This window comes from Palaemon carinicauda, chromosome 38 (genome assembly GCF_036898095.1).
Source record: "Palaemon carinicauda isolate YSFRI2023 chromosome 38, ASM3689809v2, whole genome shotgun sequence".
Taxonomy (NCBI): domain Eukaryota; kingdom Metazoa; phylum Arthropoda; class Malacostraca; order Decapoda; family Palaemonidae; genus Palaemon; species Palaemon carinicauda.
The window spans coordinates 69,622,976-69,645,475 of NC_090762.1; the positions used below are offsets into that span (position 1 = coordinate 69,622,976).

General features: G+C 41.2%; 1 protein-coding gene across 2 annotated transcripts in view; it reads left to right on the forward strand.

Moving 5' to 3' along the window:
* The window catches only part of LOC137630237 (activating signal cointegrator 1 complex subunit 1-like), a 147,782-nt gene that overhangs the window by 39,769 nt on the left and 85,513 nt on the right, over positions 1–22,500 (forward strand). Inside the window, exons 1-2 of one of the 2 annotated variants that reach the window (XM_068361697.1) lie at positions 16,868–16,889; positions 19,355–19,460. In XM_068361697.1, coding sequence (XP_068217798.1) covers positions 19,396–19,460 — 65 coding nt within the window. In that variant the 5' untranslated portion in view covers positions 16,868–16,889; positions 19,355–19,395. Of the gene's footprint in view, positions 1–16,867; positions 16,890–19,354; positions 19,461–22,500 lie in introns of those variants that run through there. The other variant, XM_068361696.1, reaches the window with a different exon arrangement.

Consider the following 22,500-nt stretch of genomic DNA (forward strand, 5'->3'; position numbering starts at 1 on the left):
TGTATTCCTTTTTGCGTAGCTATACGACTCGGTGTTTTTCCCTGTGTTACTACCAAAATCTTGGATTTACTATCTTATTATGCTTTCTCCAACTTCTTCTGCCTCGGATAAGTTGAGTACTATTTCTTTTATGTATAAATGTAGGCTCTTGTTTAAAATTAAAGTAATTAAAAGAGTTATCTTTGATACAAGAGCTGTTGCCTGGTGGAGGCGTCATGGACGCTGTCGCTCGCTAGAATAGGATTTATTTGTTAGCAAGAGCGACGTTCCCAGCCCCTTGCGCTTTAATAATTAGCTGCTTAGCTTATTTAGGAATTCTGTTATGATGCGATAGTAGTGTGCCTGGCGAAAGATTTGCCTAGGCTGACCAACACTAGTCTTCGTAGCCTAGTTGTTGGCCCTTGTACTTCCTGCATGATAATTAGTCTTCCAAGTGTGATTTTATATTGCTTAAAGCGTTAGGCAAGGTTATACATATAAGCTCTTTTTCGAGTATTTTCCAAGATAGTATTGGAGTGAGTTTCGGTGATTTAGGTAATCGATTCTCTTAGTGTCTAGGCTAGGTTGTCTTAGGTCATTATAATATTATCTGTTTCCCCGTTTGCTCCCTTCTCTTCGGGGAAGGGGCAAACCCTTTCCCTCTGTTTAAGCCTTAGGCTTAACTCTAGTGGTTTGTTTGAATTAATTTTCAAATATAACTATGCTGGAGTAGTACTGTACCTTCCTGCTCCAACTGAATTGGTTCAGAGGGGGACAGTACAGCAGTGTATTAGTCTGAGTCCGTGTTGGTCTAGCGTGGGGCAGAGTCTCCCTTGCTGCCTGACACGGGCATAGGAGGTTTATCCTCCTTGGATCACCTTGTAGGGTTCCTGTAGTTGATCCCTTCGCTCGGTGACCCCTCAGACTTGTCCTCTTTGCCGTTCCGGGTTCGGGATATGTTCCCTTTCCGGAATAGCAATTCCTTCCTTGCCTTGGTTTTAGGGAGGCAGCCAGTAGTGCCGGCCTCCCTCCCGGGATTTCTCTGGCTGAGATGAGCTTTCTTAGTTGGGAATGATCCTTAACCAAGGCAAGGTTGGACAGGACCCTCTGTCCTTCCCTTCTATTTTTCCGTTTCCTTTGTGTCAGTCGTCCGCATCCGTACCTAGCCTAGGTTAGGATGGGGAACTGACGTGGTCCCCTGTCGGCCGGCAGAGTGTGCCGACCGGCAGAGACCCTTTCTTTGAGTGCTGCCCGGTCCTTTCTTGGTCCCTCAACCGCTGCCGTCTGTAGATTCAGTAAGCAGTGGTTAGGAAGCCTGACTTAGTGTCTCCCCTTCCTCTCGGCACTCTTTCGGGTGCCGGGCGCAGAGGTTCATAGCTTCTTAGCCCGGCACTCATTCTGTTGTCTTCTTATGTGTTGTCCTTGCCGTCTGCCAGCCTAGGGGCCGGCCGTCGGTGGGGGGTGTTCTCTAGTTCTCTTGCTGTCGGTCGGCGGTGGTTATATGCCTTTGCCGGCCGGTCTCTTGCTCATCTGCCGGCCACTATGAGTGGCGGCCGGCAGCCGAGCGCTACCTGGTGTGGATGCCAGCCGGCAGGGTTTGCTTACCGCTGCCGGCCGGCCTGCTACATTGCTCGGTTAGCCGGCCACTAAGAGTGATGGTCGGCAACACGGTGCTACCCGGGTGGCTACGGACCGGCAACCACTGCCGGCCGGTTCAGGCATGGGAACTGGAGTTCTCCCCAATAGGGGTGATCTGAAGTTGTATACTTGAGACCTACCTTTGGAAAAAAGGGGGGGGGGGGTACTGACCGGCAAGAGCCGGCCGGCACACCACCCTCATGTACTGTATCAGTTCTTTCTTGGGTGGTGTATTCTACCAAGGGAGACCATGATATAGTAGGTTACAACACTGTTTTTCTAACTTACTTGTGTTGCTTTGTGCAATCACTTGGTGTCGCCTTACAAGGATAAAAAGAAAATTCTTTTCATCTCTGGCCAGAATGGTAAAATCTTACCTTAGGTGTGAGCTACACCTAATTTCCCTCGGGAAATATGATCTCTGGTTATTCTAGTAAAGACTAACTACGTGATTTTATGGCTGGTGGGCTTCTACAGGTGATTGTGTGGGTTTCACAAGTAGGTGTCTTTCCCTTATTCTTTGTAAATGCTCATATTTACATGTGAATTGAAATTCACTTGATATTCATGGAAATTTTCTTCTTTTACAGGAGGAGCATCCGAAATGTGATAGTGTCTTCTGCAATGTCCGCAGCAAGAACTTTTGCGGACATGTCTCGTGTAGGAGGCACGCGGCTTGCGCAGCCTCCAATGATGATCATCGCTACTGGGATCCGCAGGTATGTGCAGTATGTACTAACCTGCTATCAGAGGCTTTTGAATCCCCTAGGTCGGCGGAGTCAAGGGATGCAGCGAGGGAGAAGCTCCGTTTATGGGTAAGGGGTTTCCAGAAGAACACCACTGGACCTTATCTTCCTAATGAGAAGATGAGGGCATACCTTTTTCCCAAGGCTTCTACTGACGCTGTTGTTCCCCAGCCTCGGCCGGAGATCCCTCTCGTCCAGATCCCAGTGGAGGAGGATGTTGCGGATGCCATGCAGGACATCCAGCTGGATGACAAGATGTCTGACTTGTCCGACCGTGCGGAACAGGACCTCCTCGCAGAGGGTGAGGAGGAGGATCAAGATCCGATTGCCGTGGAGGAAGAGGTTCCCGTACCTTCAGACGTTCCGGTTCAGGCCCCTGAACCTATCCCCTCTACTTCGTCCGCTCTTCCAGCAGAGCTGGGACAGGCTCTCTCTTCCATCGTTGGTATGATACAACAGATGCAGAGGGAGAATAATCAGAAGGCCGCTGCAAGGGAGCTCCAGATGCAGAAGATCACAGCATCACGTGGACCTCCAAAGAAGCTCAATGTGAAGGACCTTCCTCTGTGCTCGGATGCCAACCCGTGGAGATATGCCGAGCACATGCCGATGACGGTCGGGAAGATCGTCATGTCGGAGAAACTGGGCTCAGTTCCCCTTGAGGAGGTGGAATTCTGGCCCAGCAGAGGGGCCTACCCGGACTGTTATGTCCGTCTGAAGAAGGAGCCGGCCTCGAAGGAGGAGACGGAACCGAAGGAGGTGATCATCCTGGATCACTCCAAGGCTCAAGCTGCCTTAACATCTGCATTGAAGGAGAGGGGGTTCTCAAACTCTAAAGTTGCTGCTTTGAGTAAGAAGCACCCCTCCTTCGTATCCTCCCCGGCTAGGGCCTTCCCCTTTATGCAGAAAGGGTTCGCAGCCATTTTGAAGGCGGTTGAAGCTGGCAAACCATGTCCATCTCTGGAGGAATGCAAGCCACTGTCGTTGGCCTTGCCGTTGGATAACAAGGACTGGAAGGAGGTACACCTCACCTTCTCGGTTGGGAAGTTGGACGCCGATATTGCAGGTCAGCAGTTCGGCGAAAACCTTCCCAAGTTGTCGGAATTCCTCCTACGGAGGGAATTGGACACAAAGGAGCGTCTGGCAGCCTCGATGTCTCTCCAGACTAACATGGAGACAATGGCTAGCGACCCCAAGATGCCTGAGATGTTCATGGTAATGGCCAAGATCCATCTGGCCACGGTGACTAAGGACCTCTATTGCTTTGTCAAAGCGAGGAGGGCCTGTAGGGAGTTTGTTTTCGCCTCGGCCACAGTGAGGCATGAACCCAAGAGACTCATCTCATCTAGCATCTGGGGTAAGGATCTCTTTCCCAATGAAGTGGTCAAGGAGGTGGTGGACAAGGCGGCCACTGAGAACCGTAATCTTTTCCTTAAGTGGGGCCTGTCCCTTAAGAGGAAGTCTTCCCCTGATGAGGGCCCTCAGCCGAAAGGAAAGGCGAAGAAATCGAGGTTTTCTTCCCGTCCAGCCAAGCCTTTCAGACCACAACGACAGCAGCAGCAGCAGCCAGCTTTGCCTCCGGTACCACAACTGGTAGCCCAGACCCCAACCACCTTCCAATGGGTACCCCAAGCCGTGTCATCAGCATCCCCGGCATTCAATCCAGTGTTCGAAGGGCAATCGACCACGTTTCGAGCAAAGCCCAGAGGTGCAGCCAGAGGTGCGGCGAGACGCCCCTCTAGGGGAAGAGGATTCAGAGGTGGTCGCGGCCAGGGAGGCAAGACTGCAGGGCAGTCAAAGTGAAGTGTCGCCGGTAGGTGGGAGACTACAGTATTTCCGGGATCGCTGGACCTTCGATCCCTGGGCCCACAGCCTGCTCAAAAATGGACTGGGTTGGAGTTGGTACAGTACTCCGCCCCTGTGCCCTCAATTTTTCCAACACTCCACCCCCGTTTTGGAGGAGTACATTCAAGAACTGTTGGAGAAAAAGGTGATCCGGAGGGTAAAGTCCATCAAGTTCCAAGGGAGGCTGTTTTGTGTTCCCAAGAAAGACTCGGGGAAACTCAGAGTCATTCTGGACTTGTCACCACTCAACAAGTTCATAATGAACCACAAGTTCAAGATGTTAACGTTACAACACATAAGGGCCTTACTGCCCAAGAGGGCATATACCGTCTCCATCGATTTGTCAGACGCATATTGGCACGTTCCAATAAGTCGCCGTCTCTCCCCCTACCTAGGATTCAAGCTACAACAAAAGCTTTATGCTTTCAGAGCGATGCCTTTCGGGCTAAACATAGCTCCAAGGATCTTTACGAAGCTTGCGAGCGCAGCGCTCAAACAGTTACGCCTAAAAGGGTTCCAGGTAGTAGCCTACCTGGACGATTGGTTGGTGTGGGCAGCATCCAGAGCTGAATGCTTGCAGGCTTCCCTACAGGTGATTCAGTTCCTGGAATATCTAGGTTTCATGATCAACAGAAAAAAGTCCCGTCTTTCTCCAGCTCAGAGGTTCCAGTGGTTGGGAATTCACTGGGATCTAGTGTCACACCGTTTTTCCATTCCAATGTCGAAAAGGAAGGAAATAGCGGGGTCTGTCAAGAGACTTCTAGGTTCCGAGAGGATATCAAGACGCGAACAAGAGAGGGTTTTGGGCTCTCTTCAGTTCGCATCAGTAACAGACCCAGTGCTAAGAGCACAGCTAAAAGATGCAGCGGGAGTTTGGAGAACCTTTGCATCAAAAGAGCGAAGGGACTTGAAGAGACCGGTCCCACTTCGGCTACGTTCTCTTCTCAGACCGTGGTCTCAAGCCAGTTGTCTAAAGAGGTCAGTACCTCTTCAGCCACCCCCCCCCGTCAGTGACAATCCACACAGACGCCTCAAAGGTAGAGTGGGGAGGTCACTCCCATCGGAAAAAAGTGCAAGGGACCTGGTCCAAGCTATTTGGGACTTTTCACATAAACTTTCTAGAAGCTATGGCAGTGCTTCTTACTCTGAAGAAAGTATCCCCACGTCACTCGATCCATGTAAGGTTGGTACTGGACAGCGAGGTGGTAGTGAAATGTCTGAATCGGCGGGGATCGAGATCTCCACCTCTCAACCAGGTAATGTTAGCCATATTTCGACTGGCGGAGAAGAAGAAGTGGCACCTGTCAGCAGTTCACCTTCAAGGAGTCCGGAATGTGACCGCGGACGCTCTATCCAGGGTTACACCGATAGAGTCGGAATGGTCCCTAGACGCAGGATCATTCTCCTTCATCTCGAGTCAAGTCCCAGAACTGCAGATAGACCTCTTCGCGACGAAGGACAACAAGAAGCTGCCGAGATATGTGTCCCCGTACGAGGACCCCTTGGCGGAAGCAGTAGATGCGATGTCCCTCGATTGGAACAGATGGTCCAGGATCTACCTGTTTCCCCCTCACAATCTGATGTTGAGGGTCCTCAACAAACTGAGATCCTTCAAGGGAGTAGCAGCGATAGTGGCCCACAAGTGGCCGAACAGTGTATGGTTCCCTCTAGCTCTGGAACTACGACTAGAGTTTCTACCACTCCCCGACCCAGTTCTGTCCCAGCAAGTCCAGAAGTCGACTGTCTACGCTTCATCACAGAAAACCCGGACCCTGCAGCTCATGATTTTCTCTCCCTAGCGGTGAAGAAACGGTTCGGAATCTCGAAAGATAGCATCGACTTCCTGGAAGAATATAAGTGTAAGTCTACTAGAAGGCAGTACGAATCAGCATGGAAGAAATGGGTAGCCTTTGTCAAAGACAAGAATCCGCACGAGATCTCTACGGAGTTCTGCCTATCCTTCTTCATCCACCTCCACGGACAGGGGCTGGCGGCTAACACGATTTCTACATGTAAGTCAGCTCTGACAAGACCCATTCTATATGCCTTCCAGGTAGACCTCGCTAACGAGATGTTTAACAAGATCCCGAAGGCCTGTGCTAGGCTTAGACCTTCAGCTCCTCCAAAGCCTATTTCATGGTCTTTAGACAAAGTCCTTCATTTTGCCTCATTACTGGATAATGAGGAGTGTGCACTGAAGGACCTGACTCAAAAAGTGATCTTCCTTTTTGCCCTTGCTTCTGGGGCCAGAGTTAGTGAGATTGTAGCCCTCTCGAGAGAGGAGGGCCGGGTTCAGTTCCTGGATGGGGGAGAACTGAACCTGTTTCCGGACCCTATGTTTCTCGCTAAGAACGAGTTGCCCACCAACAGGTGGGGTCCCTGGAGAATCTGCCCTCTGAAAGAAGATGCATCTCTATGTCCCGTAGAATGCCTAAAGGTCTATCTTCGTAGAACTTCAGACTTCCATGGGGGCCAACTATTCAGAGGAGAAACATCGGGCTCGAATTTATCTTTAAATCAACTTAGGGCGAAAATTACATATTTTATTCGCAGAGCGGATCCTGACAGTTCACCCGCAGGTCATGATCCGAGGAAAGTTGCTTCATCCTTAAACTTCTTTAACTTTATGGATTTTGAACACCTTCGTTCATACACTGGCTGGAAGTCTTCCAGGGTATTCTTTCGCCACTATGCTAAGCAAGTGGAGCAGCTAAAGAGGTCTGTGGTAGCAGTTGGTTGCGTCGTTAACCCTGCTGTTTAACTCTGCGAGGAACAGTGGATTTAATTGGGACTTTGATTCTTGGGTGAGTGTATAGTTATATGCGTTGCTATAACTAGTAGTGAAGGCTCTGGGAGCCCACAGTGACTGTTCCAGCGTTATGGTGATTGTAGCACAAGTACAGACAGGTGTGCCGAGCGTTTCTGACGCTAATGTCAGTGGATAGTAACATGGACGTTTAACTTTGATACCTTGGTATGTGACAAGTGACCTGATTGTTTTCTTTCAGATAACCATACATCCATGCACTACGGTACTTGTGTAAATTGTTGGTCATCCACCTATCATATGTATATATTTGTGGTAACCATGTCTATTTATTGTTATTCAATAAACTTGTTCTCGGGAACCTTGCGTCTCCTTCACCTATATTGATTTCATGTTAATTATTGAGCATTTAGCCTATGTATATTAATCGGGGATATCTATAATAGCCTATTCCTTAATGCAAGCCTTGTTGCACTGGTTTATACTTTCCTTAGCATAAAGGGCTCCACCCTTGAGGACGGTGGCGGCAGCAAGTTTAATCCTACGCAGATATAACCTTTTTGTCTATTTCTACTTCGACCAGGGTGCTGGTCGGGGTTTTTCCCTTGGATGCTGTAGTTCCGTAAGGACTATGCTTTACTTCATATAGAGTGAGACCACTATATTGTACTGGCTTGCGAGTGATTCATACATAGGTATATGTACTCTTCGTTCGTTTCTAGAGTCTAGTAGGACTCCTCCCTGTAGGGGGCAGGAAGCGCTTTCATGGCTTATGATTAGTGAAAAGATGTATAACGGTAACATCTTAGGTCTTTCAGTCGAGTTGACTAAGAAACATTCCTGAGGAGTACGGCACGTATTGAGAATCCACAGATACAGTAATGCTCTGGTATACTTCCATCAGGACGACATGGCTTGAGCCCAAAAAATGGATTTTGAGCGAAGCGAAAAATCTATTTTTGGGTAAGATGGCCATGTCGTCCTGATGGACCCGCCCTGTCCCTTTTCAAAAAAAAAAAAAAAAAAGAAAAGGGCTGTAGGACCCCTCCCTACATACAGTATCTGTAACACCTCGTGTATCGCTACAAGGAATACAGATGGCGCCGCGAGCGGCGCAGGGCACGCTTACGAAACGGGGAGGAGAGATGCCTTACGAACGGCTCCCCCCTTTCTTATCGTTTTCGTTTTCTTGCCATTTGACCCCTACGAAGTGTTAACTCTATTCGGGGTATAGATTGCTATGAGGCGTGTCAAGAATACGTCCACTGATATTTACGATATCCCTAAGGTCTTTTTTAGGGATACTCGCTCCAGGAGTTAGAATTCTGGGTACCTTAAGGTAAATTCTCTGGGAATATCGCCGTAGTTGTAATATACCCTAGGAAGCTGCCTTTAAGGAACCTCCATCAGGACGACATGGCCATCTTACCCAAAAATAGATTTTTCGCTTCGCTCAAAATCCGTATATATATATATATATATATATATATATATATATTATATATATTATATATATATATATATATATATATATATATATATATATATATATATATATATATATGTATGTATATATATATATATATATATATATATATATATATATATATGTGTGTGTGTGTGTATATATATATATATATATTGTGAAGTACCGGCCTTCTTCATTAATTAAACGGATCCGTGTACATATTGTATATACTTAAATAAATAACTAATGGTAACCTTCTTTCGTAAAGTACGAAATTCTGAAATCGAGTTAAAATGTAGCTCTCCAGTATCCTTGTAAAACCTACCTTCTGATTCCCCCTCCTGTCTCTTTCTCTTTACTCCCCCTTTCTCCCCATCCCCACCTCACGTTTACCTTTGCTCTGGCTTATTTGCCACCAGTGTGTCTCGCCCCGGCTCCTGCCTCGTAAACACTTGTAAAGAACTTCTCTGTATATTGTGAGTACGGTTATTATACCATATGATATTTTGGATTTGGTATTGGGCAGAATATTTAGTTTTTTTTCGTTATGTTGGTTATGTTAATTAATTGGTAATATTTTGATATGTGAATTTTTGTTAATTAAATGTAATTGTTTTATTGTTTTTTACATATAACCTATTGTTAATTTTGTGGATTTAACTTGAACCTTGACAATTGGGGGCCTGTGTCCGGGATCTACTTAATTTAAAATCAAATTCTGCCCAAATCCATTTCAACGTAACATTTTGTATTCTGATCGTGGGATATGATTATCATGTGTTGAGTATTAATGTTACAATGCGCAAGTAATTCAGTGATGTTTCAACAGTGATACCGTAATCCTTTTAGAGTAAGATTTATTTTTAGTGCTAACGAGTTATCTCTATTGTTCTGTCCGCGAGCCACCATCGACCTCAAGTGTCTTTAATCTTTAATTACGGTTGTAACTAAGCCAATATAGTTTATAATCGGGTCTTGAACACTGATTAACCACTTTCGTTGTATTTGGAGCGTTCAGCGGAAAATCTTAAGGTAACATATTTCGCTTAGCGGCCGTCGACATGGGTAGTTGTGTAAATGCTTGTTATAACTAATTATCCTTGTCCGAAGCATTCTTTTCCGAGGTGTTAACTTCAGAATTCGCTTCCTAGTTTCCATTGTGCACATTTATTATGATTTCAAGTGTTTAACACAGTATATGGTGTAGACTATATATCCTACTTTCAGAAGTAACAATTGTTTACAAGGTGTTACTAACAGGTAGACGTCTCTTAACTCAAAATGCCGCTCTTTAGTGTTGATGATTTTCATAGTGACCCAGAGTCACACCTGACTTCCATTGTTGTCGCTAATAAGAATGAACTTTTGTTGTTAGCAGCTAAATTTGGGGTAGCTCTTCCTCCTAATGCAAAGAAGGATGTAGTACGTAATTACATAGTACAGCATTGTATAAGTGAAGACCTAGTGGATAGTTCTGAGGGTAGCAAATATATCGTAGACGTGGGTGATAAATCATCGGATGTAGAGTATATGAAGCTGGCTATTCAGTTAGAACAAACGAAAAGGGAAACCATAAATGCTGAACTAGAGAAGAAAAGGGAAACCATAAATGCTGAACTAGAGAAGAAAAAGAGAGAGTTGGAAATAGAAAATAAGGCTTTATTAGAAAGACAGCAAAAGGAATTGGAGTTTGTTCAAGCTAAATTAGTCTATGAAGCTCGTGTAGCTCAGCAAGTGGAAGAGAGTAAAATTAGGTTAGCTATGGAAAATAAAGAACGAGAATTAGAACTAGAAGCTAGACAACCAATGAAATTTGATATGACTAGATGCATCAAGTTAGTTCCTAAGTTCGATGAGACTGAAGTTGACGTGTTTTTTAAGAATTTCGAAGACTTGGCTTCTTACATGAAATGGCCTCTTGAACAATGGGTGTGGCTTATTAAGCCTAAGTTGGTCGGGAAGGCTGCCACTGTTGTTGGTAGCCTGGTAGGCGAATCGAGCTATGTGGTAATCAAAAAAGCTGTTTTAGATGCGTATGCTGTAACTAGTGAAGGTTATCGTCAGAAGTTTCGTAATTATGTTAAGCCCCATATTAAGACTTGGACTGAATTTGCTGCAGAAAAATTAAGGTTGTTTAAGAAGTGGCTTGATTCAGAAGATGTAGATACTTATGAGGAATTAATTAATCTCATTGTAACTGAGGAATTTAAGAGACGTCTCCCTCAAAATATCATGTTGTATATAGCTGATAAGGAAGAGAAGGATCTAAAAAAGGCAGCTGTTTTGGCTGATAATTATTCATTAATACATAAAGGCAGTCTGGGTAATGTAAAACAACATAGAGCAGAATCGCTGGGTGATAAAGATGGGAGAACTGATAGGGTTTTTTTTTGCAATTATTGTAAGAAGGAAGGCCACATGATTAGCAATTGTCCAAATCCTGCATGTAAGAAGGGAAAAGTAACTGAAAACAGACCTCCAGTTAAGATGTTCCCAGGACACAAATCAGACACTGGTAAAGAGTCTGCAATGCATTGTGTATCACAGGATAAGAATTTGTTTGAAAAATTCATTTGTAACGGTACAATATCATTGCACAGTAATGATAAACCCATTAAAGTAAGAATGTTAAGGGATACAGGTTCAAACCAAAGCATTTTAATTAAAAGTGCTGTTCCAAATCTCACATTGCTTGATGAAAATGTCATAGTCAGGGATTTAACAGACGCTAAACTATTGCCACTTACAGAAGTGTTCATGGATTGTCCGTATGTAACTAGTAAAGTAAAAATAGCTGTTAGAGAAGGGAATTTCCCCTTGCCAAATGTACAAGTGTTACTTGGTAACGATCTTGCTGGAGAACTGTTGTTACCCAATCTGATAATGTATGAAACTCCTGGAATAATAGGGGAAAGTGAAAATGAAAAAGAGTCAAAAGTGGAGGGTTGTGTTAATGTGACGACCCGCAGTATGGTTAATAATGATAGAGTGAAAGTAAGTGTACCTAATCTCGCAGATAAAGTAAAAATGAACAAGAAAAGCCTTGTTAAGTTACAGAGAGAAGATCCAACTCTAAAGGGTGTTTATAAGCAAGCATTGGAGAAAGGAATGGAAAAGGTACCAGGGTATTACTTTAAGGATGACTTACTTTTTAGGTTATATAGATCTCCTAGGCTGGGTAATGATGAAACATGGAGTGACAGAGAACAGTTGGTAGTCCCTCATGATTTACGTAAAGATTTATTGGAGCTCGCTCATAATGTTTATTCACATTTTGGAATTACTAAAACTTACAACCGTTTAGCTTATGATTTTTTCTGGCCTAAAATGAAGGCTGATGTTGTAAATTTCATTAAACATTGTCATATTTGTCAAATTGCCGGTAAGCCTAATGAGGTTATACCAAAGGCACCTTTGAATCCTATTATTGTACCTCATGAGCCATTCCATCGAATTATCATTGATTGTGTAGGTCCACTGCCAAAGACAAAGAAGGGCAATCAATATCTTGTGACTATAATGTGCCCTACCTCACGATTTCCTATTGCACTTCCAGTCAGGAATATTTCCTCTAAAAATGTTCTTAACCACTTACTCAAAGTATTTACAACTTACGGGTTTCCTAAGGAAATCCAGTGTGATAGGGGCACTAATTTTACTAGTGATGTTTTTCAGAAAACTATGAATGAGTTGTGTATAAAACAGTGTCTCTCATCTCCTTATCACCCAGAATCTCAGGGAGCATTAGAACGGCATCATCAGACTTTAAAGTCGTTGCTTAGGAAGTTTTGTATTGAATCTGAATCTGATTGGGATGAAGGCATAGACTATTTACTATTTGTAATTAGGGAAGTACCTTCTGAGTCTCTAGGTGTATCACCTTTTGAAATGCTCTATGGTCGTAAAGTACGTGGTCCTTTACAAGTAGTTAAAGATAAGTTACTTGACAAGTATAACGTAGAGGCTATAACAGTGAGTCAGTACCTACAGAAATTAAAGGAAAATATTAATAAAATTCATAAATTTGCTCTAAACAACTTGTGTAAAAATCAAGAAGAGATGAAAATTAGGTATGATAAAATCAGTAAAGATAGGAAGTTCAATGTGGGAGATTTAGTCATGGCCTTCTATCCCATTACTGGTTCTCCTTTTAAAAGCAAGTTTTCTGGCCCTTATGTTATACAGAAACGTTTAAATAATCAGAATTATATCATAAAAACTCCAGATAGACGTAAAAGCACTCAGTTAGTCCATGTCAATATGCTTAAAGAATATCATGCCGATTCCTCTGCTGCTCTATTTTGTTCCAGAGACACTGTTGTTGTAAAACAAAAGTCCACCACCTTAAAGGATGTAAACTACTTAGGCCTAGATGAAATCCCATCTTGGGCTGACTTTTCTAATAAAGAAATCTTAGAATCTCTTCCACAGTATCTACAGCACCTAAATGCGGAGCAACGGTGTGATATTGAGAATCTGCTACGACAGTATGAAGATGTATGCAGTGATAATCCCCGAGAATGCAGTGTTATTTCTCACGACATCGAGTTATTGCCAGGAACTCGTCCTATACGACAAAACTACTATCGAATCAATTTTGAAAAACGGAAGGTAATGCAAGAAGAGGTCGAGTATCTACTGAAGCATAAACTTGCTGTGCCTAGCAAGTCTCCTTGGGCTTCTCCTTGCTTACTAGTGCCAAAGTCTAATGGTAAGGTCAGGTTATGTACAGACTTTAGAAAATTAAATTCGGTAACCATAAAAGACAGTTATCCCCTACCACGTATTGATGATATACTGGACTCCATTGGTAAGTCGAAATATTTAACCCAAGTAGATATGCTGAAGGGATATTATCAAGTCCCATTGTCAGGGAGAGCGAAGGAGATGTCCGCTTTTATTACTCCCTTTGGGTTGTTTCAATATGAAAGACTTCCTTTTGGTTTGTGCAACGCACCTGCCACATTTCAGAGAATGGTAAATGATGTCATAAGAGATCTGGATGGGGTTTACGGTTACCTGGATGACATTCTTGTAGTATCTGACACATGGGAGGAACATCTTGGTAAGCTTAAAGCACTTCTTGATAGATTTAGAAGGTTGAGATTAACAATAAATCTTGCTAAATCAAACTTTGCCAGAGCTCGTGTAAAGTACTTGGGACATGTTATTGGAAGTGGGGAAATCTTGCCTAAAACCACTAACATAGAAGCTATATTAAATTATCCCGTACCTACAAATAGAAAAGAAGTAATGAGATTTATTGGAATGACCTCGTATTACCGCAGATTTTGCAAGAATTTCAGTAATGTAGCTCATCCGTTGATAAACTTGACCAGTACTAAGACTAAATTCGTATGGGATGAATCTTGTCAGGACTCCTTCAAACAGATCAAATGCCTACTTTGCTGTAAACCAGTATTAACAACTCCTGATCCTTCAAAACCTTTTGTTCTCCAGGTAGATGCATGTGACTACGGGGTTGGTGCTGTCCTTCTACAAGAGAAGCCTGAAACTAACTTGCTTCACCCTGTGTCTTACTATTCATGCAGGTTGAAGAAGCACCAAAGGTCGCTATCTACTGTGGAGAAAGAGCTCCTAGCTATAGTACAAGCCTTGCAGAAATATGAAGTCTACGTTTCCACAAATAACCCCATTACTGTGTTAACCGACCACAACCCCCTCGTCTTCTTGAACAGAGCTCGAAATGTGAACCAGAAAATTTTAAGATGGTCTCTCTACTTACAAAACTTCAATATCCGTGTTCAGCACATTCGTGGTCAAGACAATCGTATAGCTGATGCACTGTCAAGAACACCCGTACCAGGGAATATCGTACCTTCATAGTTTACGATCTCTTCAGCGGGGAGGAGATGTGAAGTACCGGCCTTCTTCATTAATTAAACGGATCCGTGTACATATTGTATATACTTAAATAAATAACTAATGGTAACCTTCTTTCGTAAAGTACGAAATTCTGAAATCGAGTTAAAATGTAGCTCTCCAGTATCCTTGTAAAACCTACCTTCTGATTCCCCCTCCTGTCTCTTTCTCTTTACTCCCCCTTTCTCCCCATCCCCACCTCACGTTTACCTTTGCTCTGGCTTATTTGCCACCAGTGTGTCTCGCCCCGGCTCCTGCCTCGTAAACACTTGTAAAGAACTTCTCTGTATATTGTGAGTACGGTTATTATACCATATGATATTTTGGATTTGGTATTGGGCAGAATATTTAGTTTTTTTTCGTTATGTTGGTTATGTTAATTAATTGGTAATATTTTGATATGTGAATTTTTGTTAATTAAATGTAATTGTTTTATTGTTTTTTACATATAACCTATTGTTAATTTTGTGGATTTAACTTGAACCTTGACAATATATATATATATATATATATATATATATATATATATATATATATATATATATATATATATGTATACACATATACATACCTACATATATACATAAATACATGCATACATATATATATATATATTACTGTATATATATGGGTTATGGAAAAAATCCGCGAAGTGGTGAATCCGCGATGGTCGAACCGCGAAGTAGCGAGGGTTCACTGTATTATGAAATTGTCGTAGAATGGTGCAACTTGTATAGGTTATCAGTTGTGGAAAGTCTTGGTGGATTGTTTGGCTACCATGTGCATGATTTTTTTTTTAGTTGAAATGTCATTCATCACCACGAGGACCATTTTACCGGGAGTGCCCCTTTTTCATTTTTTTTTATTTTTTGGCCAAGTCATTTTTCCGTAAGAAATTGCCAAATAGTGTCGCAAAACTTTTGCTTTTTTAGTGTTGGAAAGTGTGTCTAGATGATCTGGCTACCCATGCGTGACTTTGTTTTTGTCAGATATGCCGTAGATATTGGTATGTGGGGTATTTTCCTGCGGTTGCCAATTTCTGTTTTTTTTTCAATATTTGTAAAAATTTACTACGTAGTAAGGAATCACCATATATTATTGATTTTTTTTTCATGTTTATTTGTTAGAAAGTGTGCCTTGATGGTTGGGCTAACACGTGCATGTCTTTTTTTTTATCTGAGATGCCGTATATTAGAATGTTGGCCATTTTTCCGCGAGTGCCCCTTTTTATTTGTTTTGCATTTTTTTGCTTAGTCATGTTACCGTAAGGAATTGGCAAGTAGTGTCGGAAAACTTATATTTTTATAGTGTTGGAAAGTGTTTCTAGATGATCTGGCTACCCATGCCTATCTTTTTTTTTAGCCAGATATGGCGTATATATAGGTATGTGTTCGATTTTCCTGTGATTGCCATTTTTTCGTTTTTTCCCATTTCTTTCAAAATTACTACGCACTAAGGAACTATCACAGAGTAATGATTCATTTAGATGTTTATTTGTCGGAAAATGTGCCTTGATGGTTTGCCTAGCACGTGGCTGAAATTTTTTTTTTCTGAAATGCCCACCATTAGCACGTTGCCATTTTTCATCGAGTGCCCCTTTTTATTTGTTTTGCATTTTTTTGCTTAGTCATGTTACCGTAAGGAATTGGCAAGTAGTGTCGGAAAACTTATATTTTTATAGTGTTGGAAAGTGTTTCTAGATGATCTGGCTACCCATGCCTATCTTTTTTTTTAGCCAGATATGGCGTATATATATAGGTATGTGTTCGATTTTCCTGCGATTGCCACTTTTTCGTTTTTTCCCATTTCTTTCAAAATTACTACGTACTAAGGAACTATCACAGAGTAATGATTCATTTAGATGTTTATTTGACGGAAAATGTGCCTTGATGGTTTGCCTAGCATGTGGCTGAAATTTTTTTTTTCTAAAATGCCCACCATTAGCACGTTGCCATTTTTCATCGAGTGCCCATTTTATTTGTTTTGCATTTTTTTGCTTAGTCATGTTACCGTAAGGAATTGGCAAGTAGTGTCGGAAAACTTATATTTTTATAGTGTTGGAAAGTGTTTCTAGATGATCTGGCTACCCATGCCTATCTTTATTTTTAGCCAGATATGGTGTATATATACTGTAGGTATGTTTTCGATTTTCCTGCGATTGCCACTTTCGTTTTTTCCCATTTCTTTCAAAATTACTTCGTACTAAGGAACTATCACAGAGTAATGATTCATTTAGATGTTTATTTGTCGGAAAATTTTGTTTACTTCTTTTTTGATTGAATATCATCTAATTTTTTTAGCTATAATATTATATTGTTTTACAATTTTTTTTTTTTTTATTTCCCTTCAAAAAAAATTTGTTTGGGTCAGAATTCTAATTTTATAGTCGTAAAATAAGGGACAATCACCCAGCAACCCACCATACAATTTTTATGCATATCCAAGAATAATTAGATTAGTAAATAACACCTTGAAATTGACATACCCTTCCTACATTTCAGGTGGCAGATTAGGGAGTCTGAGTCAGTGTGGTTGGCGGCCATTTTGTGGACATATCCGAAGTGTAAGTTGCCCTATCTATATATATTCTTGTTCCCTATAGAATTTGTGATATTTTGGTATATTTTTACTTGCATAAATATCATATTATATATTAAATATATGTATTTTTTTACGAAATTTCTAAGTACTCAAAAAATGACCTTTAGATATGGCCCCTGATATAAATGTAATTTACAAAATAATGAAGATTTTTTTACATATTTCTATTTTAGGATAACATATGTTTATTCCCTAAAAAAATTAGCCAATTCCTATTTCATTTGGGTACCCAAAAAAATTCATGAAATTTGGACACATTTTTTTGGCCAAAAAAGGTTACCCTTTTTTTCTCATTTCAGATCTTCACCTCCGTGGGTCCGACTTCATCCAAAATACATCAAGATGTGTCCTAAACATCCAAGAATCAATTCCTAAAAGGATTTGTGTATATATGTATAATTTTTTTTTTTTATGAATTTTTATGTAAGGTCTTTTTTTTCTACTTAATTTTTCAAAATATTTATAATAAATAGTTTTTCTGCAGATGAGTAGTATTTATCTTTACAGTAGTTTTAAGCATTCATTGAATTTTTTTTGGCAAAAAAAAAAAAGGAGGTTACTGCAAAAACAGATTTTTCAAGAATTTTTTTTTTGCGTTGGGGTCGCGCGCGACCGAGTATACCCTTAACCCTGGAAAGGTATGATGGGTCGTATGCGACCCCTACAGCATTTTCAAAACCTGTTTTTTCCCCATAAATCATCAGCTGTCTCGAATATGGAAGTGATCGACCTGCAAGGGGTGACTAGTCTACATGCCATTGTCTGCTTTAGGACTGATTTTCGTCTAACTTCCCTCCTTCCCCGTTTTTTTTACCCCCCCAGGGGTCGACCTCGACCCTGACATACCTTTATAGGGGTAAGTGATCAAACAGCAAAGTTATTACATAATTATAAATTGTCGAACAGTGTTGATACTTGTTTGGTTCTTTATAGTTGGAAAGTGTGGATGGAGGGTGTGTCTACCACTTGCATGACATTGGTTTTGGCTTAGATGCCATATATTGCCATGAGGTCCATTTTCCCTCAAATGCTAATTTCTGAATTTTTCTTATTTTTTGCAAATTTGATTTTTTTCTATTTATTTTGAATTTATCTTCAATAATGGCCAGCAGGCAGTATTCCCTCGGCATGGATGTCATCAACACACGAGTAATTTCATTAAAATTTACCAGAATTGTATTAATTTTATAATTTTTCATATAACTATATAATTCATTTCTGATATGATAAATATAAATATAAACATAAAATTTATATTTCTTCTAATGGAGTTAAAAAGAGATGTTGATGATAATACGGAGTTTGCAACCCCATTCTTCATTTCAAGTGGTAGATTGGGCTGTAAGAGTTGTTGCGGTCTGCGGCCATTTAGTTGACATACCCGAAAGGTAAGTTGGCATATCTCTATATATTCTTTTTCTGTATAGAATTCGTGATATTTTGGTATATTTTAATGCATAAATATCATATTTTATAGGAGATACAATGATTTTCATAAGAAATTTACATTGTGAAACTAGGCCGTCAAAAAATGACCTTTAGATTTCGCCCCTGATATAACAGTAAATTACATCTTAATGCACATTTTATTATGTATTTCTGTTCTAGGATAATATGAGTTTATTCTATAAAAAATTAGCCTCTTCCTATTTCATTTGGGTACCCAAAAAAATTCATGAAATTTGGACAAATTATTTTGGCCAAAAAAAAGTTACCCTTTTTTTCTCATTTCAGATCTTGACTTCTATGGGTCCAACTCATTTCCAGCAATTACACACTGTTGCTTTGCCATCTAAGAAGGTGTCCCTAAAGGAATTTATGTGTATATGTATATTTCTATTTTTTTGTGAATATTTACGTCGTCTTTTTTTTTGTATACTTAAATTTTTAATATATTTCCAATAAATAGTTATTTGTAGATGGGTATCATTTATATTTTCAGTAGTTTTTAGCATTCTTTGAAGTATTTTTAGCAAGTCAAACAATACAGATTGATGCATAACTAAATTTTTCCTGAATTTTTATCGGAGTCGGGGTCGTGCGCGACCGAGTATACCCTTAAAGGGGTGTCCGAGGAGCGTACCTATCCAGGGTTAAAGGGGTGTCCGAGGAGCGTACCTATCCAGGGTTAAATGTATTTGTTTAAATAAATATACTGGTAATAATCTTAGTGACATGCCAGAGATAATTGTTAATCAAGATTTCAAATACACAATCTTGAGTTAAGAATTGTAGAAATTAATGCCCTTGAATAAAATTTGTGAATTTTTATTCGTTGGCTTTAATTTGGCTTTCTAAATAATTTGACAATAGAGTACAATGATTGATAAGCTATATGCCTAATTTATAATTGTTCATTTTCAAGTATAGCTATAGATTTTTATCTTCGAGAATATATTTATATTTCTAATTTTCATCTATTTACAGAAGATAGTGTATACCAGGATGAAGTGGAATGTGCATCTGAGATGCCAGAATACGAAGTTGAACGTCTTGACAACGGTAAATACCAGACGTCTGTGCCAGTGGCAAGGTAAATTTCAACACATTTCAGTACATTTCTCAAGTTTTAAGTTTTAATTGAGCTATGTGTAATTTCATGGGAGTAAGATTTCAATAATGTTTGTGAAAAGTTGCAACTTCACAATTTCCTGAGAATAGTCTTAATTTGAGTAATTAGAAGTATAACTTTAAAGCTTTACACATTTTGTTTTAATTTCAAAGTAAAATTGGCTTTAACGAGAGTAAAAGCTCTTGCAGTTGTTTAATGATTTATCATATTGTGACATTGTTCATGCACTAATCTGATGCTCTTCCTTGATATTGAACTTTAATCAAAAGGCATTAAGAACACAGATGGTAAAAATGGGTTTCGACAAAGGGGAAACCTATTTGTTCCTATATGTAATACAAACCTTCAATCTTTATTAGGAGTATGACTTCAGTGAAGCTTGAATGGTCATTAAGCTTTTAACGAGGTAAACTACAGCTGGCTGCCTAGTAACAGGTAGCTCGCATCCCCTTCAACATGCAATGCTTCCGTCACCTTGGATTCTGGCCATAGTTATGTACTGACATACTCTTCAAAGCATTCTACTTTGGCACAATTTATACTTTTTAGTCATTCTCTTCTCAGGTTGCTTAACTGTTTACTTGTGCTTCATCAAAAGCAACCATAATAAAATTAAAACAAACTCAAACACTGAAATGCACAAAAAAATCATTCACAAAACAACAAAATATCACACATACCAAACTACTCCAAAAAAAAATACTCAACAAAACAACATGGGAAGATGTGTTGCCCTGTCCTGGTAAATCTGACTGAGGTTGTGGTCAGTACACAAGTAAGATTGATGTAGACCTTTTTATCTATGTAGTTTCTGCAGGGGGCATGACTGCTCACAGGCTTCCATCTATTCACAGTTTAGGGAGTGGCCTCCTATGCAGTGGGCAGAGTTCTCAAAAAAGATGTAGTCAAAGATGGACTTGGTGGCATCATTAAAAATGATTCCAAAGAAAGTCTCATGCACCTTCATCCCTACTTCAGGTGCAAAGCTGACTGTTTCCTCTTCCTCTGGGGCTGAGGTCGGCGGAGGAAAGAAGAAAAGAAAGTAATTTCCCCCCTGTTTTCAGGGAGTTCTTTGAGTGATGCAGGAGTATTCTCTTCTACCAGCTGCTGGTAAATCCCCTTTGCTTTTCTCCCAAGGCACTCCCACATTTGTAACTGCTGTTGACGATTCCTGCAAGGACCGAGACTTAGGTCTGCTTTAGCCTGTCCATGGTATTAATAGGCCCCCTTCGGTAGAGAAGCTTCTGAATGCTCTAGCAGCTGCTAGATCTTGGAATTTTTCTCTTCCTTCTGCCGCCCCTGCCTCTGTTCTATCTGAGTGTGAGAGCTTTGTTGCAACTGGTTGTGTCCATGCCTGATGCAGATTGCAGAGAAGGAGCTGCTGTTGTTAAGTCAATTCTTCCAAACTACTATATAAGTAGAAAAAATCATAAAATGATTAAAACATCGACAAGCAAAAGAGCTGTTTTCTTTTTGGTTCAGCCTTCACCCACTGTAAAGAGTTCATCCACTGCAGAGAGTTCACCCACAGCTGAGAAACCAGTTTCAGTGACAGAGAAACACTGTTAGTCGTCTTCCCCTGTATCTTCGTCTGTTCTTGTGCCTTCTTTCTCACCTGCTGACCCTGTGGAGGAGCTGCCTGCCGCCCTGAAAAAGAGGAGGAGAAGGTTACCGAGGCACAGGATCTGCTGATCAGGAGTAGTCTTTCATGGCACCTGATTCCTCTGCATGGCTTTGTGGGAGGATCATTGTATCAAAATCCTCCCCTCTGGGAGGTGTTAAGTTATGAGACCCTACTGCTCATGTACCTGCCTCCAGTCCCAACAAGATTTGACACAAGCGCTGTTGGTCAAGTACCTGTAGTCTTGCCTTCCTCCCTGTCCTACCCAGAATTGTTCCTAGGGTGCTTCTTGGCCACCTTTGCCTTGCGCACAAAATTTTCGACCTGCCCTGACAAGTTCTTCAGAGGTTGCAGACTTCTCAGATTGGTCTTCTGGCTCCCACGAGCTAAAAGCACCTACCCCACTCTCACACATGAAGAAGGCTGCTAGTGGCCCATGATCTCCACAAGAGGATCTTCCATTGGTACGAGTGCAACGATCTCCACAAGACCATACTCACGAACTCACACACTAGGAGACCGCGATCCATGAGCCCACATGCCATGAGACCTCGATACATGATGCAAAGTTCCACGAGGATAAGCACAAAACCTTTTACCTAAGCTCTCATAATCATAATTGCCTCAGTGCCTGTCTCCATGTGGAAAATCTTCTCCATGAGCAAGTTCGTTCCCATTCCTCAGTGCCTATCTCCACATGCACATCTAGATCTGTACATTCAAGATCTTTGACATGTCTCTACACTCGCTATCTCCTAGACACACACGATCTCCTCCACGCACACAATCGCTTCCACGTACACAATTGCTTCCACATACACAATTGCTTCCACATACACAATCACTTCCACATACACAATCACTTCCACATACACAATCGTTCTTCCCTTGCACTTGCTCGTCACTTACTTTTCCACGTGCATTAGAACCAGCTTGCGCATAATCACCTTGTAATAAACGTCTATGATCCTTAGCACCTGGACTGTAAATCGTCAGGTTCCCGATCACTGAAGGAAAAGACTGAGTGATCAGTCACGAGACAGATTTGAAGACTACTTTGCCTCCCACCAATATTGAATTAACTGATTAGGAGTCTCATAGTGGAAGAATCAAGAGTGATAGAAAGCCTGAACCCTTGGTACCCAGGGAACCTGACTCATCTGAAGCCCGAACATCTGTTCCGCCACAGTCTCATCGCAAACCGGACCAACGTGACTGTCGAACTCATTGAAACCAGTCTGATTCACAGGACTTTACCTCAGTTTTAGACCAGTAACCTAAGTGCTGTTGTAAGAAGGAACATGGAAAGTTATTTCTGGGGCTATCTTTCAACTCACTTCAGAGTGGAGGGAGGTTTCTTTGCATTGAAGTACCTACAAT